Source organism: Dendronephthya gigantea, unplaced genomic scaffold, assembly GCF_004324835.1.
Source record: "Dendronephthya gigantea isolate DGI-Jeju-01 unplaced genomic scaffold, DenGig_1.0 000088F, whole genome shotgun sequence".
Taxonomy (NCBI): Eukaryota; Metazoa; Cnidaria; class Anthozoa; order Malacalcyonacea; family Nephtheidae; genus Dendronephthya; species Dendronephthya gigantea.
Window position 1 is genome coordinate 164,287 of NW_021163098.1, and position 18,020 is coordinate 182,306.

At 36.3% G+C, this 18,020-nt stretch overlaps 1 protein-coding gene across 1 annotated transcript; it reads right to left on the reverse strand.

The window, feature by feature from the left end:
• Positions 1-14,084: 14,084 nt before the first annotated feature.
• LOC114533278 (surfeit locus protein 2-like) lies at positions 14,085-16,484 on the reverse strand. The gene is made up of 6 exons (XM_028554782.1): positions 16,390-16,484; positions 15,590-15,741; positions 15,040-15,140; positions 14,601-14,834; positions 14,468-14,514; positions 14,085-14,339 (listed from the first exon to the last, which is right to left on the reverse strand). The coding sequence occupies exons 1-6, from the start codon at positions 16,465-16,467 to the stop codon at positions 14,271-14,273; spliced, it is 681 nt and encodes a 226-aa protein (XP_028410583.1). The 5' UTR covers positions 16,468-16,484; the 3' UTR covers positions 14,085-14,270.
• Between the last annotated feature and the right edge of the window lie 1,536 nt (positions 16,485-18,020).

The window sequence follows — 18,020 nt, forward strand, 5'->3', positions numbered from 1 at the left end:
CTACGAACAGCAGGTTAATTTTGCACTACTTATCACACATCAATATATATTGAAAGACGTAGCAAACACTGATTTTTTCCTGAATTCTCAAGGAATTGCAAGAAAAAATGTATTTATATACTTCAGGATATCAAATATACTATATATATATTAAAACAGTAAAAAAATTATCATGAGATGTTTAAAATATTTAAATAGCTATTAGTGTTGCAATTGCTGTATTAACAATTAAAAAGAAATAAAATTTAACTAGAGAATTAAGGATAGTGCAAAGTTTCCATGCCCTGTAAGCAACCAGACGTTTGTCCCAACATAAACATTTTGACTTATGCCAGTGAAATATATAATGAGCTAGGTTAAACATTAATCAACAGGAAATTATTTAAAGTACTCAAGTTACGTTAGTCGCGGATACTGTCACTATTATATTATAATTTCAGTTGCTCATGTAAACCGGGCGCGCTTTTTTAAGTTTAGTCTCTTTTCTTCGTCAAGCAACTGTGACTACATTCACTACATTTATACACAGGCGGTCAAAAAGAACTGCTCAAAACAAGTTAAAATGCTCTCAAATGAACGTAACTGTCCCTTTAAAGCCCTGTCTACACTATAGTGCGTTTTCTTTTGAAAACGCATACATTTCGATGCGTTTAGGCCTTCCGTTCACACTAATACGCTCGAATACGCTCAGCGTATTCACCGAAAACGCTTTGATTTGAATAGGCTGTTGAAAGTGAATACAAATGAAAAAGCATATATATCGTATTAGTGTGAACACTTGAAGACGATACTTTTGAAAACGATTACGTCACACGCATCGATTGGCACCAGTGATTGCCACTCATTCCAGGTCTTAAGTCAGTTATCCGCGGCATAATTCCACCCAACATAGCGGACGAGCACGATATGGAGTCTCTCATGCTTCTAGCAAACATAATTGTTTGTTTGCAGTTAAATGCTGCGTTGCATAACGCCATGATGGCTTCACACCGAAGACAAATAGCTGTCTTACGAACATACATTTTATCTGGGCCTTCTACCATATGAACGCCTCCTGCTTGTTGTTATTAGCATTCTTTTTAGGTTTATTTTGCTGCGAAGAACAGTCGAATACGCTACGAAAACGGTAGTTTGAACGCGAATCGATCGATGGGTTTTCGGTCTTGCGAAACCGCATACAAACGAAAACGCACTACACGCGTAAAAATTGATCAGGTTGATCATGATTGTTCGAGTAACAATGTCTCAACAATATTGTTATCATGATTGAACAATGTTGTTGAAGTAACAATCGTTAACAACATGTTCGAACAATATTGTTAACGATTGATGAACGAACAATACTTGTTGCAACATGTTGGAACAGGCGTCAACATGGTTGATGGAACATGCTTGTTAAATGCTGTCAGAACAACTTGTTCACGACTTGTTCGTTCATCAGGCCTCAACAATATTGTTCGAACATGCGTCAACAATATTGATGAACAAACAACCTGTTTTTTATTGTTCGAACAACCGGAAACAATATCGTTGAATATTAATTCAGAGTCGGAAGGGTTGCAAAGGGATTGAAGGGAATAATTGGGAGCTTATTTTGATTAACGATACGATTGGGATCAATCGGATGCGCACGCACACCAGACTTCCAAAAGACCAAAAGGTGTGACAGATATTCAAAACGACAGTGCGTTTTGGTTACAATTTCGTCGTTTGTCAAGAAAATATATATTGATTAAAGTCGAAAACTACATGGAAGCTATTTACGATCGCATTTGCATAAACAGAAATCATTTTGTTCGTCCTATTTTTTATCAGGCCGTGAGGCCGACTTTAAAGTTGTGTCACACGTGCAATCGCAGTTGTTCGAGTCGTTTGTATTGTTTTTAGGCAAGATTCATCGAAACCTAATTTTTATACTTTTCCAATTTTTAAAAAAATGCCATATATTCTTGTATGGGCATATTGATTTATATTGTTCGCAGTTTAGAGTCCGAAACTTGTCAAAACCTCGAGACGAAAGTTTACATTTTGTCAGAGTAGTTTATTTAGCTTTGTTTCATATAAATAAACTTTTTGATACTCTATTCTATTTGAGGAAACTTTTGCTGTAAATAGTAAAACATAATAATCATCGTATTTACCTTTGTATTCACTTAAAAGGAACATTACAGAGATGAACAGTTATGTGCTTTCTTCGTTTCTTTTCATCGTGACATGGTCACATGGAGCTCCAGAAAATGGCGGAATATTTAATTCAAAAAATCCCCCCCCTGGAAAATAACCAAAGAACAATGTTGTCGCAACAACATTGTTTTGAGTTGTTAAAACAGCATTGAACATGCTTGTTGAGTCATCACTGTTCGCATGTGTTGACATCCAAAATCACGGATGATATCAGGTTGATTTGGGCTGTTGCAACAACTTGTTCCGGCCTTGTTCGTTCATCAACCGTAAACAACATTGTTCGAACAAGCGTGAACAATATTGTTAACAAGCCTTGTTGACAGGGTGCAGCACAACATTGCTGCAACCTGTTTTGAACAACCGTGAACAAGTTGATATCAACTTGCATCAACCTGAGCGTTTTTAGGCGTGTAGTGTAGACAGCCAAAATATATACTAGCAAATATGGACTAGATTACATGCTAAAACTATATGAAATATTAATATTTTGTTGACCCTCCTTTGGCTTTATAATTGATGACGGCCTTACACCTGCGTGGCATACTTTCTGTTAAGGTGGTAATCTTCACGGTGAAAAGAAATTCACCCTATGGACAGTCTTTATAGCAACGAATAAATGATGGACGCTTTATGAATGAATTTCCTTCTTGCACTATCCCCTTGACATTCTCCCACAGTTTTTCAATAGGGTTGAGGTCTTTTGACTGTGCAGGCCAATCCATTTCTGTCACTCCCTCTTTCTGAAACCATTGTTTGACAATATCTTGGAAGTGTGGCAGGTTGCATTATATTATTGAAATATTGTTTGGAATAAGAGAATTATACAAAATGCCTATGAAGCTCTCTCCTATATTCGCTTCTTTTTATGAATTTGTATCTCAGTAAACAGTTCTTTTTGACTGCTAGTGTACAATAAAAGATAGATTGTCACGATTCCTGTTACATACGATAATAACAACATTTGAGCAGTTCCTTTTGACCGCCAGTGTATATTACTGTTTTCAAGAAGTGAATTTTTTCGTGCAAAGTAAATTAATATTAGCGGATATTTCATTCTTTTTTCAGCAATATGTACCACGTGGTGCAATTAGGAGCTCTTAAATACGAGAAAAACGTTGCTTTTCCGCGGAATGAAGACAGAAACATATACGATTATATAGAGAGCCTAATGCTGTACGTTTTTGCACTTGTGACAAATGTCAGTCTGATATTGACAACACTGTTTTTTAATGGTGTTACGGTTTTAACTATTCGGAACTCTGGCAAGTTGAGAGAAATAAAATTCAACTTTGTGATCATGACTCAATCCATGGTGTACATTGGAAACAGATTATTCTTTATTTCACATTTCCGCCGGAAAGAAATCTTGTGTAGGCCTGTTCCTTACAAGAATTATCGGGACTCTTTTGTTCACGTATTCAATAGCAGCAATGTCTATGAGCGTTACGAACGAGTGAGTTTGCGATCCTTCACAACGAGTTCACAATAAAAATCGTACAAACTAGCGAACCATGAAGTAATTTGTTTATTAAATGTGTCTGGAGATCAATTTGACAGCGACACGCTTTTAATACACAAAAACACAGCGAGCAACATATATTCATATAACTACATGCAACGTAATGCAGCAGGTAAACGGTGATTTCATTTCACCTTTACAACTGTGTTTGTTTCCGAAAAATGTGAAACATCAGCTACAATCCTGGCCAAAACCATTGACTACACTCAAAATGATTTGTAGTTTTTTTATGCAAAACATCAACATTTCTGTCTCGATTTTCCCCCTCGCCCCCCTAATCAATGTTGAGTCCATGCTAAATACTTGAATGAGTTCTGACACATCACCCAACATGGATTTGTGGGGGAAAGGGGGAGAATTTTGAAATACATTCCGTGACTACTGACTGTAGTGGCAATTAACACTGAGTGTCGTCCATGTTTTGACCAGGTTGTAGCTCGTTAGCTCAGAAAAAAATCTTGCTTCGTTTGAAATGGCGAGGGGTTGCTGCATGCATGTATTTTTAGTATATAATTATATATAAAAGCATTAAAGTAAAATATTTTATCAATAGATGCTTGCGTGTTTAAAATAAAAGAGCAGACTGCTACGATTGTTGCAATTAGGAAGTAATAAGATATTCAAACAGAACGAGACAAGATTGTGATCGTTTGTACGTAAAAATGGATTATTCTTTATGACATTGTCTTCTGCGGTTTTTGTTTTTTACATTTTCGGAAAGAAATCCTGTGTAATTGTCTTACAAGAACTATCGGGACTCTCACTTATTGAATAGCAGCGATAGCTAGCAATGTCTATGATTAATTATTTTTCAACGGTGTTGTCACTGTTGTGGTATTGGCATGTGTATTTTATTATTGTGTGACTTTAGTTGGTGTATGCTGATGTACAGTACTGTACATGCATACTTTGAAAATGACACAACGTCAAAGAATATCACAAGAAAGCAAAAAACGGTTGGTTAGAGCATTCGAGGAACAAGATTAAGACTACCTGGCTTTGGCAGATACCTTAGCTATAAATCGGTCAACTGCCATGTAGGAGTATAATCGCTCGATATCTGTGCGAAGGACGACTTGAAAAACAACCACGTGGAGGCCGCCGCAGTGTTCGATTTGATGTAAAAATGACAAGATGTATTCAAAGAATTGTAGATGAAGATTGCACTTTGACACTTCGGGCCATGATTCATAAATACAGAATTACGACGTCGAATGCCTGAGAAGCCACAAGTTCATGAAATAACAATTGGTAAACACTTAGACGGAATGCTGTACTCATTTCCCAGGCTGCGGATTGTAACAGACCAGACGTAATTGAGGGACGACACGAATACGGTAGTTGGTTCTTACAAGAGGCGAATGTTCATCATCCTGTCTTCGTCGACGAATGTAGTTTTAATATATGTCAGCCTGAACTCAAGGGCGGGCTCGCGTAGGAGAGCGAGCATATCGCCAAGTGTGGGGACAAAAGGGACGCAACATTACCGTTTGCCCGGCAGTGTCTCAAGTTTTTGGTTTGCCGCATTACACCATACAGATGGGTGGCATGACCAGGGAATCCTTTACAGCTAGAGCTTATCGCAGGCACATCTACCCACCTTCATGAAGATGAAACACATTATCTCATTTTCGATGGGGCACCAGCACATCGACGACAAGAGCAGCCAAGAGACAACGTACACCTGCGTATATTGCCCCATACTCGCCATTCCTAAATAATGTCGAGCAAGCGATAAGTTGCCTAAAGGCTTGTATTAAAGCAGATATTTCACGCCCTGTTATGCAAGAACGCTTACACGACAGAAATGCGGCGAGAAATGCCCACCTTCCACTTGGTGATCGAATACAGAAAACAATTGCTTGAACAAGCAATTGCGAAAGTAATGGAGGGCTTTATTCTGCAAGCCCTACATGAAGATATCAGCGACAAGACTGATCCATGTCAATTTGCAATGAAGGGCCGATCAACAACACAGGTATTGTTTCTTGTACTACACAATATTTTGGAGGCACTTGATCGAGGTGGGTGTTCCGTACGTGCCTTCTTCGCTGACTTCAGTAAAGACATCGACTTGGTGAATAATAACGTCCTAATCGACGAATTGATAAAATTGGAGGCACGCCCCTCTATTTTTAGATGGATACGTGCATTCCTTACTGGAAGGATACAATGTGTCCGTGTTCATGATACATACTCCTCCTTCAAAAATGTAAATGGCGGTATACTACAAGGCACTCAATTGGGCACAATATTATTTGCGGTTTTCAGAGGCCGCGGAACCGGGGGCAGATGCCCCCCCACTTTATATATATTATATTATATATAATATATTATATATATATATATATATATATATATATATATATATATATATATATATATATATATACATATAGTCTGATGATCGCCTATGTGCGTGACACGCGATCAAGTATACATCTTGCCCCTTTTCGTCAGTGCCCCCCCACTTTTGACATGCTTCCGCAGCCTCTGCCAGTTTTGACAAATCGGTTAGTTCGAGACTGGAACCTAAGGGTCAAGTTTGTCGATGACTTGGCGACCATCGAAATTATTCCGAAGTGCTCGCCCAGTCTAACACCGCTTTTGGTCAACGATGTCCAACTATATGCTGAAACAAGGGGCATGCACCTGAACTCAAAAAAGTGCAAGGAAATGGTGATTGATTTTCTTCAGTATGGACTACCATATGAGGATGCTTCAATGATTGGCGAACAACAGATCAAGAGAGTAACGTCACATAAACTATTAGGAGTTACCTAATATCCTTAGTTGCGATTTGTCATGGAACACTCATATTGACCACATCGTCAAAAAAGCGAATAAAAGACTCTACATCTTGCGTATGTTACGAGAGACAAAAGTTGGCCATTCAGAACTTGTAGCAGTATACCGTAGTGTAATCCGACCGATCTTTGAATACGCTATCCCCGTGTGGGCGGTTATCCCGGAGTATTTAAGTAATAACATCGAAACGCTGCAAAAGAGAGCAATGAGAATAATCAACCCTGGAATCTCATATGAGGATTCGCTTAAAAGATTAAAGAGCTTTCTAAAAGAAGAGTCGAAATCTGCAATAAGTTTGCTAAGGATAACAAAATATCGGGACCACTAAGAAACCTTTTTAAAAATAATGGAAATACCATAAATTGTCATGATTATAACCTAAGACAACCGAATGAACTAAATCGTTCAGGAAGAATAATTACCGAGAGATTCTTAAAATTCATAACTTGTAAATACTAGTCGAATAGTAATTACACCTTTTGCCCGTCGTTAAACGAAGAAAGAATGACATTAAAGTAATTTAAAATATTCGATAATACAAGTTGGATTCTCAATAACACATTACGTGCAAGTCAATAAGCGTAAAAGGATGTTCAATATCATCAATTTAGGCGGTCATGCATAAAACTGAAAGTCATTAATCTAATATGGAATTTCACTAAGAGTACAAAAAACAGTCAAAGACACAAAAGATTTTAATTTTCGTTTCAATACAACAAACGTTCAATTAGAGAATATTGTAGTTTCAATAACGTCGGTATTTATCACCTACTCATTTAATTAAAAACCTTGGCAAGGTTTCTAATTTGTTTTAGCCGTGTACAAGCTTTAAAAATTTTGCGCAAGACATATTTTGTGTAGTATCTATAAATCTTTTTTCTCACCAAGTTTGAAGCCTAAGTTTTCAGAATTACGGCTAAATATTTCTCAATTTTACCAATTTGCGCGGTGACATTGTGACAGAACATAGCGGAGTCCAAAGTTGTCCAAATTCGAGGCATTCGAGACTTCGAGCACGGTTCACACAACTCATTCGGTTCCGCATGAACGTCCCCTTAATTTGTGGCTGATAATCTACATATAGATGAGATCATTAAAATGTTAAGTATAAATTCTCGGTGTACCAGTAATTTTCGACCTTTTAATGATGCCGCTTTCAAAGCAAAACCGTATTATAGTCATTCCCCCCACTTTTACATTCAAAAACTCCCATATTGCTCATTATACTCCATAATGAGACGGTCATTGCTTGCCAGGTGCATGAAAGCAGGATCTTTCTGCAGTCAGACGTTACAAAGCCATAAGCTCAGAAGCGCCTGAACGAACGTTCAAAATACGGCAAACAGAATGAACTCAACTGCTGAACGCATATTTATCGAAACATGTCATATCTTCAACGAACAATTTCATCCAGTTGTTAAATTTCCTGACACTAAGAGCCTAATTCTGTACGTTTTTGCACTTATGACAAATGTCAGTTTAATATTGACAACACTATTTTTCAATGGCATTACGGTTGCAACAATTTGGACGTCTCCTAAATTGAGAGAAATAAAATCCAACTTTCTGATCATGATACAATCCATGGTGGACCTCGCAAACGGATTATTCTGCATGACATTATCTTCTGTGGTTTTCGTATTTGACATTTCCGGAGAGAAATCTTGTGTATTGATGTTCCTTAAAAGAACTTTCGGGATTCTTTTGTTCACGTATTCAGTGGTGGCGATGTCTATGATGAATCTTGAGAGGTATTTTGGAGTTCTCCATCCCTTCACCCACCGTACCAGAGTTACCAAAGGAAGAATTTTAAAATTCTTTATTTCTGTTTCCTTTTTGGAAACATTGATATATCACGGCGGCATTTTCCTCTTTGGTGAAAAGATAATTAAGTTAACTTACGCCGTTAACTTGTTTATTTTTCTTTTTGTGACTGCATATGTTCAATCAAAAATTTTCTGGACAGTTATTAAGAGGAAACGATTCCCTGGACCTGACTGCGAGTCTGACAACGCCTCACAGACGAAAAATATGGAAACAAAAGCACGATTTATGAAACAAATTAGAATAGCAAAGTCATGTTTCCTTGTTGTGTTTACGACCTACGTTTGTCTCCTGCCAGGAATTATCATGTTTAGTGGCATAGCAAACTCGGAACCAAGTTTTTCTCTAACAACGCGTAAGAAATTATCGTCGCTTTTATTGATGTTAAACTCAACTTTGAATTCTCTGATATTTTTTTGGCGAAACGCGGCACTGAGAAAAGAAGGTCTAAAATTTACTAAGAATTTACTCAAGCGACAACCTGCAGGTAGAACTGGGTAAACAGCCTTGGGACAAATCACATTGACTGTAAATACCTTCAAAAAAGTGTATATATCAATATTAAGTTATTTCCATAAAAAAATATTAGTATAAAATACATTTAACGAACAGCAGGTCCACGCTACTTATCAAACATCAATATATATATCACTATGAGAAAAGGGCGGTTCAATGCCATACTGATAAATTATATGCAAGACGTAGGAAACACTGATTTTTTCCTTAGCTTTCAAGGAATTGCAAGAAAAAATGTATTTATATATTTCAGGATATCAAATATATAGTATATATATATTAAAACAGTAAAAAAAATATGACGTTTTTCCTCTCAAGTAATCGCAAAAATAATTTATAAAGGGTGAGTAAAAAAAACCTGGCACCTTTGAGAGTCAAATTAGAGGTGAACTTGTGGCTGGAATTTTACAATTCCCATGACAGGCCCATGTGGATGTACAATCAACAGGACGTGGTTAACTGATGCAAAAGTGTTTAAACCAATTGAAATAACTCAATGTGGCGCGTGTGCTAGAAAAACAATTTGATGAAACTGTTCTTTTTTATTTACAGTGCTTATAATGCATTTTAACTCCCAAAGGGAACAAACTTTATGTTTTAGGTTAATTGTAATGATTCACCTATTTGATATGCTTCGTATAGGTGTCAGTTTTTTTTTACTCACCCTGTATATTTCAGGATATCAAATATAGTATATGTATTAAAACAGTAAAAAAATTATCTTAAAAAATTAAAATATTTTAAATAGCTATTAGTGTTGCAATTGCTGTATTAACAATTAGAAAGAAATAAAATTTAAAAACCTATTAATCAGTATGTAAAAACTCTCTATTGTCTTTGATATTTTTCCGAGCGACAGACCCAATAAAACAAAAACTCGCTTCAGAACATCAGAATATTAAAAATATCAGATAACACTGCAAACAGAAAACGGCCAAGGCCTCATGAATGGACTCCTTTAAGCCGTCATAAAAACATCCGCTTGAATTCTTTTTTAAATCCATGCTATATGGACATAGTATGGATGCTAGTTGGATATAGTATGGAAGTTTACAATATCCATACAAATAAATTTAATTGCTATTTTCATACTATGGCTATAGTATGGAAAAGGTATACAATACCCATATTAGTTGCAATTTTCATGGCATGCATTTTAAGAAAAATATCCAGTGATCCTGTATGCTGATGTTATCAATTGAGTAATCACCTTTTTTTTATTTTTAAAAATTAACTGCTATATTACTTTTTTCAAGAAGCCCATTTTTTCGCGCAAAGTACATTAATATTAGCGGATATTTCATTCTTTTTTCAGCAATATGTACCACGTGGTGCGATTGAGAGCTCTTAAACACGAGAAAAATGTCGCTTTTCCGCGGAATGAAGACAGAAACATACGATTATAAAGACTTAACCGGGAACGTTGCGATAAATTCAACTTCGGTCCTCCAGCATAAAGGGATGGACTGAGCAGTTTGTGATTCGGGCGTGAACTGATGGTTGGCGGTCTTTATGGACACGGATATTTACGGAACTGAGCTCTTCGCTTTTGTCAGAAGAAGAATTCCAAAGCTGGTAATTGAATACGTGTGAATTCAGAATTTATATTATTTGAGGACGTTCATGCTTTTCTTAATGTTCCTGATACAGTATTACGTACAATTGCAAATTTGTAATTCTACTTTAATGTTATGTCAAGCAATGAGCAACAAAAGTAATGGAACAGTAACTGCTGAACCATCAGGACTAAAGGGAACTGCGGCAATGAGAGCAAGAAATAAATTTCCAAAATGAGTCGAAGAACTTTGCGTAATATAGTTTGACATTGGCGTTTCTTGAGGCAGCTGTGCTTTGGACATAGCACCTCTCCTTTTTTGGCGCGCTTTTAGAAAACGTAAATCATACACTATAAAGACTCTACTTCTAAAGACTATAAATTAATGATTGTATATTTTCAATAATATAATCAGATAAATCGAACCTGGTAACCGTCTTTACGACAAAATCTGAACCGGAGAAATTGAAGCGCGGTTCACACAACTCGGTCGGTTCCGATTCAGATTGCCTTTAACCAATTTGCGGCTGATTACTGTACATATAAATGAGATCATTTAAGATGATAAGTATAAACCCTCAGTGTAAGAATCATTTTTGACCTTTTAATGATGCCGATTTCAAAGCAAAACCGTATAATGGTCCTTTCGCCAACTTTTACACTCAAAAACTCATGTATTGTTCATTATACTCCACGGTCATTGCTGGCCAGGTGCATGAAAGCAGGAAAGCATGAAAGCTATCAAAGAGAAAACTATTGAACAAGCCGCCAATTCTGGCGTTAACTGCGTCGCGTCAATCGTTGCATGCAACTGTGCCCCATTTCCTGTTGATATTTATTCCTTTAGAAAAATGTTTCTTTCTTAGGGTTTCTAGTAAATAGAGCACTTCGTACAGAATATAGGGTAAAACTGCATTATTGGTGCTAGGCAGATAACGATATACGTGAATGAGTTTAGAATCATGTACTCTAAGAATCTGTTTGTACTGAAATTCAATAGGATCGATCTGGCCGTTTTTACCCTTGAAATGAAGGTGCGGTTGGATTGAAAAATGGCATAGAATGGCATACAAGGCTTTCATAGCATACAAGCCTTTCATGATTCATGTGATCGTTGTCGGTAAACCCGTTTTAGTGTAGGTTTACCACGATCAGTGTGTGCTAGTGTATGCAGATTGAGCATATCAAACCAGACAAGTCGAGAATCCAGCATTATGATTACCTGTACGTATCTTCTCGAACGACAGACGTCTAGATTTCCTGCGCTATCGGCCATGCACAGCTACTCGTGTAGACGTGTACGTGTTATTTTATATATATATGACGTGTATCGTGCATGCAGTTTCCTGCTTTTGGTTCGCACGACCCCAGTTCGAATCCCGGCAACAACAAACGTTTTCAATTTTTTGTTTCAGTAAAATATTTCTTTTGTGGGGGTTACTAGGCTTAGGTTACTATTTGAAGTGTGTTTAGCACGAAAATATTTCGATACGAAATCAGACGATTTCAAAATACGAGTATCTTAGTTGGCCTGCGCGGCCAGGAAGACCGGGTCGAAAACGTAAAAAAACACGAAAAAAAAAACAAAACAAAAAAACAGCGACGGCAATTTTAGACTGCGTTCGCGCAGTGCGCGACGCAGTAATAACTTTAAATGGACTATATGCAATCTTTTGACAACTCATTATACACATCTGACAGCTGTGAAATGGCCATTTTGAGGCTTAAAGTATACACAAGTTTATTAATTCAGACAATTCGTTTTTGCCGTGTGCAAGCTTTAAATCTTTTGTGCAAGACATATTTTTTGTAGTATCTATAATTCTTTTTTCTCACCAAGTTTGAAGCCTAAGTATTGAGAATTGCGGTTAAGTATTTTTCAATTTTACCAATTTCCGCGGTGTCATTGTGACAGAACATAGCGGAGTCCAAAGTTGTTCCAAATTCAAGGCATTTGAGACTTCGAGCACGGTTCACACAACTCATTCGGTTCCGGATGAACCTGCCCTTAATTTGCGCCTGATTAATGTACATATAGATGAGATCATTAAAATTTTAAGTATATAATTTTCGACTTTTTAATGATGCCGCTCTCAAAGCAAAACCGTATAATAGTCATTTCCACCACTTTTACACTCAAAAACTCTTATATTGTTCATTATACTCTATAATGAGACGGTCATTGCTGGCCAGGTGCATGAAAGCAGGATCTTTCTGCAGTCATACAGCCTCGTACCCAGGCGTTCTTTTTACCCCTGCGCGCTCGCACAGCTCCGCCACAGATCTCTATATTATGCTGAATGCAGCCTTTATGTTTTCCAATAAAGCGCCTGGGTACGAGGCTGGCAGTCATACCTTACAAAGCCATTAGCTCAGGAGCTCATCGACGAACGTTCAACGTATGACAACCAGAATGAACTCAACTGCTGAACGCATAATTATCGAAACATGTCATATCTTTAACGAACAATTTCATCCAGTTGTTAAAATTCCTGACACTAAGAGCCTAATTCTGTACGTTTTTGCACTTGTTACAAATGTCAGTCTAATATTGACAACCCTATTTTTCAACGGTCTTACGGTTTTAACTATTTGGAACTCAGATAAATTGAAAGAAATAAAATCCGACTCTTATTTTCATTTATTAAGTGGTAGCGATGTCTATGATGAATCTTGAAAGGTATTTTGAAAACCATCGCACCAAAGTTACCAAAGGAAGAATTTTAAAATTCTCAATTTTTGAATTTTGTTTCCAGTTTGAATAACAATACCACACTTACATGCTACGACTAAAATTTTTGGTAATCAGTCTGCACGAGGCTTATAAACACCAGCAAAGAGGACCAGGTATGCAAATAAAAGTAAATGCACTTTAACATCAAGATTACCGGTTCAAAAGCCATGCCTAGGAAAATTAACGTCATAGGAAGTCTCAATTCTCCAAATAAAGTCGATGTTGTTTTAATTTATATCTTTGATTTTAAGGTGGCTCGATACAGTTTTCAAAAATTCCACTGTTCATCACTTTGACACGTTCAAACAACGCATTTTTATGATTTATTCCTGAGATATTGGGGTTTTTGCATATTATGATGTCTCTACTTTTGAATCGTATTAGTTTTAGTAACAGATCGTCCGTTGCTATGGCGACATACGTGTACAAAATTCACTCCAAAATGACAAATTGCCTCGAATAGTTGGAAAAGAAGCACGGTGACCCCCAATTTTTTTTCGTGCATTATTTTACTTGGAAGAAAAACTAACAATTAGCAAAATATAAAAAAATTCTATAATGCCACATTTTTGAAAAATACAATTTTTCTCGATAATTTTTTTTTGCCATTATAGAATTTTTTATATTTTACTAATTGTTAGTTTTTCTTCCAAGTAAAATATCACACGAAAAAAATTCGGAGTCACCGTGCTTCTTTTCCAACTATCCGAGGCAATATTGGTCATTTTGGAGTGAATTTTGTACACGTATGTCGCCATAGCAACGGACGATTTGTTACTAAAACTAATACGATTCAAAAGTAGAAACATCAAAATATATAAAACCCTAATATCTCTAGAATAAATCTTAAAAATGTGTTTTTTGAATGTGTTAATGTGATGACCGATGGAATTTTTGAAAACTGTATCGAGCCACCTTAAGATAGCTTTCTTCTTCGGAATTTGTTTTTTTTATATACCATATAAACACTACAACATGCATGGCTCTGTAACAATGTCTGCTAATGGCATATTTGTTTAAATCAGTTGTATAAATAATATGTCAGTATAAATAACTAGAATTTAATATACATTAATATTATTTGTTTGCTTTATGTAATATGTAATTATGAGCTGATTCTGTACTTCTTTTCATTTTCTATTCCTATCCTTTGCTTTTTTTTTCTTTTTGTCTTTCCCTTTTGATTTCTCTTGTAATTGCTACATATAAGTGGTAATTAGAATGCAATACCTTATCATAAATTGCGTTACAATTTCCTACCCTTATTAGTAGCTTTTGTAGTCTTCTTTCGAATGAAAAAAAAAATTTAAAACTTTTTACCACTTACTTTTGCTGATCTTTTCAATTTTTTCCTCGGTCTTTCAGTACCATTTTCTAAGGATATTTTATGCAAATCTTTTGTAAACATTGCCACATAGCATTTGATATCATATATCTACATATGAAAATATGTCACAAACCTTCAAGTGATGTGTCTTCAAATTGCAAAACACTAAAACTATAAGTATCGTCTGGATTACATTCTTTTAAATCACTCTTGTCTTCTTCAAATTCGGGACTAAGACCCTCAATTTCTGCACTTTCTGAATCAGAATCTGGTGGGACCCACATTTCTGTACCAGGATCCTCCAAGTCTGTGAAATGGACTTCTTGATGTTTTGTGTTATCCTGCATCAATCCTCCCTTTTTTACATCTAGTAATAAAATACCTCAGTTTTTTCAAAAACCATGTGCATGATGCAAAATCAGACTGTTGTATTTCAAACTGTCATATATTGTAATATTGACTTTAGTTACATAACATATAAATTATTTTAGTACTTGTTTTCAAAATAGAATAGTTATATTCTAAAAAGTATGTTCAGATTTTGCTAGAAGTAATGAGCATATTTGAATTACCTTTTACAGCTTTTTTAAATCTTCTTCCATTCAAGTGTTGTCTGATGTGATTTGGTAGATTGTTAAGATATCGTTTAGTTAGTTTGCAATACAGTTGTCCTCTAAGAAAAATTCAAATTACAATTTTACAATTCAAGGACGGTACGTCAGGGGAAATGTCCACCCTCAACCTTGCACCTAGGATTTCTCTCCTTAAGGTTGCCCCACCCCTAAAGAGAGCAGGAATTTCTCTCCCCCCCTGACATATTAATATTTTAATTTATATATCTTCGTCATTTTGGGTACAAATACATTTGATTTTCTTCAATCTTTAAACTATCAAACCTATTCCTTGTAGTATGGTTCGCTTCTGTATACAAAATATAAACCAAATGGAAACAAGGCTTCAAGGGTTATTTACATACTCTAGTAGATTAAATCTACCCTTTGATATTCTTGGGGGGAAAGTAAAAAATTTCAAAAATTCCCTATTTTTTTACTGGCCTTTGTCTCCCATAAGCTACTATTGCTTCCATCAGTCACCATAAACTTCATCAACATATATAGTTACCTTCTTCTCTCAGTTAAATATTGTGAACACAATTCTTTCTCTTTGGGTGTCAATTGGTGTTCACAAGCATTTTTATATTTCTTGCCATTAATGTATGTCTCTATAGCCTTCAATGTGCATGGCATCTCATGAGATGTGATATCACAAACAACCTGAAACAAAAAATGCCATCAAACTAAAATCAGGCAATTAATCAGGCAATTGAAGTTAATATCATGTATTTATGCAATTATTATACTTTAGTGCCTAAAAAATCACTAAAGAAGAACTACATTAAAGAAGAGACTGGTAAGTTGTTAATAACTATAGTAACAAACTGACTCAGGGGTGTAGGAAGATCTTGAGGAGTATATTAGGCATATGCTAAGAAAAATTCTCAGAAATACCGATTTCAGGGCACAAGTACATGTGTCACCAGAACCTATTCATAAAATTTCAAATACCAGGGTGCAAATTTGAAGTATAGTGTGCGGGGGGGTGTAAGATATCCCCACCCCCAGATATATTATTGGGAGCCTAGGAGTTGGAGGGAAGCACAGACTTCCCCATCTCTGTAAATTGGGCAGTTTTAGGTGTGGGAACAGAACGATTTGTCAAATAACATTTTTGTCAATATTTTACATATATTTGAATTAAAAGAACCAAGAGAATTTAATGATGTCAGATGATATTTATAATAGTTGAAGACTTGAATTTGAAGCAAAGGAAATTAGAGCCGTTCGCTGGGAATGGGTGAATTCATGAAATATTTTTTGTGTAAAGAGAGCTTAAATGTCGTCCAATATTGCAAAGATACAAACCCAGCATTTTCCGTCTTCGTTTTCTTTAATCCTGAGATTTGGATGACCTTCTAAAACTGTCTTCACTGCGTCGTCCATGTTGGCATGTTGCTAACTTGTCATTTAGTAACCAAGCCTGCCCAGTCAGTGAGCGGACTGAGCTCTAAATATTAAATAATAAAACTGGGAGGGACGGGTCTGACTACATCACGGGCGTTCTTTGAGGGCGCCCGCAGTAACTTTGCAACGCGGATAAATGCTATTAGCGATCTTTTCGGTCAGCACGCATTCATTATAATTGCGGTAATTGCGGGAACTTTAAAATATTGCGGGAAATATTTAAATATTTACCGGTTCGACGATCGAGGGAATTTAGGCAGGTATAAATATAGGCATAAATATGGCAAGCGCACGGTTACAAAACATAGTAAACGAAGAAATAAGTTTTCTGCAAGGCGCTTTGAAGGATTTTAAGGTGATTGGATCCTACTGTTACGGGTTTACTGACGATAATTATGAAGATATTATCGAAAAATACCTGTCCATTAGCTCTACTTGCTTCGTCACAAAAGAAGCACATTTTAAAGATAAAGGTCATAAACGATTCTCAAATACAGGTATGTACAAGTACTTCCCTATAGCTTTATTGGCGAAAATATTGAGCTTCAAATCTGAGCCCCTAATGTGAGGAGTATAGCCAGGGGCGCCGGAACCACGGTGTAGGTGCTCCCCCCACCCTTCCATGCTAGCTGTCTCAACCTAAACTATGGTGAAGCACTACAGGATATGTTTTACTGTCCTTAAGGAAAATTGAAAATTCCTGCCAGGTTTTTAGGAATTTGGAGAATGACTTAAAATAAAATAGTTTGGTAAAAAAGAGATATATTAATGTTTACTGTATATACTAAGGGAATACTTTGTATATATTAATTCTACTGCAAGAAGGATATTAAACGACAAAGATATTTTAATAGCACTTTGACTTTGAGGATTGTAATTAAAAAACATTCCATGCACACATTGCGTAAACGAAAATATTGGCAACCCTACCTTTTCATAGGTTGTCGAGGAGACCTTTCCACAACACACACTCTATCTTTGAAGGTAATCCAGAAAACAGCGCTGGTAAACCCAAATTATCCAAGAGTGGTATTTTAAATTTATGGATTAATGCGTTGCAGAGCAGAGCTTAAAATAACCTAAATGACCCTAATCAACCCTTAGTTCATAATACCGTTTTACATCAAGTATCTCGTGGTATTCAAATATATCCGCGTTGCAAAGTTACTGCGGGCGCCCTCAAAGAACGCCCGTGATGTAGTCAGACCCAACTGGGGACAGCCGATTTGAATATGCCGATTTAAACATTCACTGGCGGTCAAAAAGAACTGTTCAAAACAAGTTAAAATGCTCTCAAAGGAACGTAACTGTCCCTCTACCAATATATACGAGTAAATATAAACTAGATTACATGCTACGCTATATGAAGTATTTCTATTTTGTTAACCCTCCTTTGGCCTTATAATTCATGACCGCCTTACACCGGCGTACCATATTTTGTTAAGGTGGTAATCTTGAGCGGTCAAAAGAAATGCATCCTATGGACAGTCTTTACTGCAACGCATAAATCATGGACGCTTTATGAATGAATT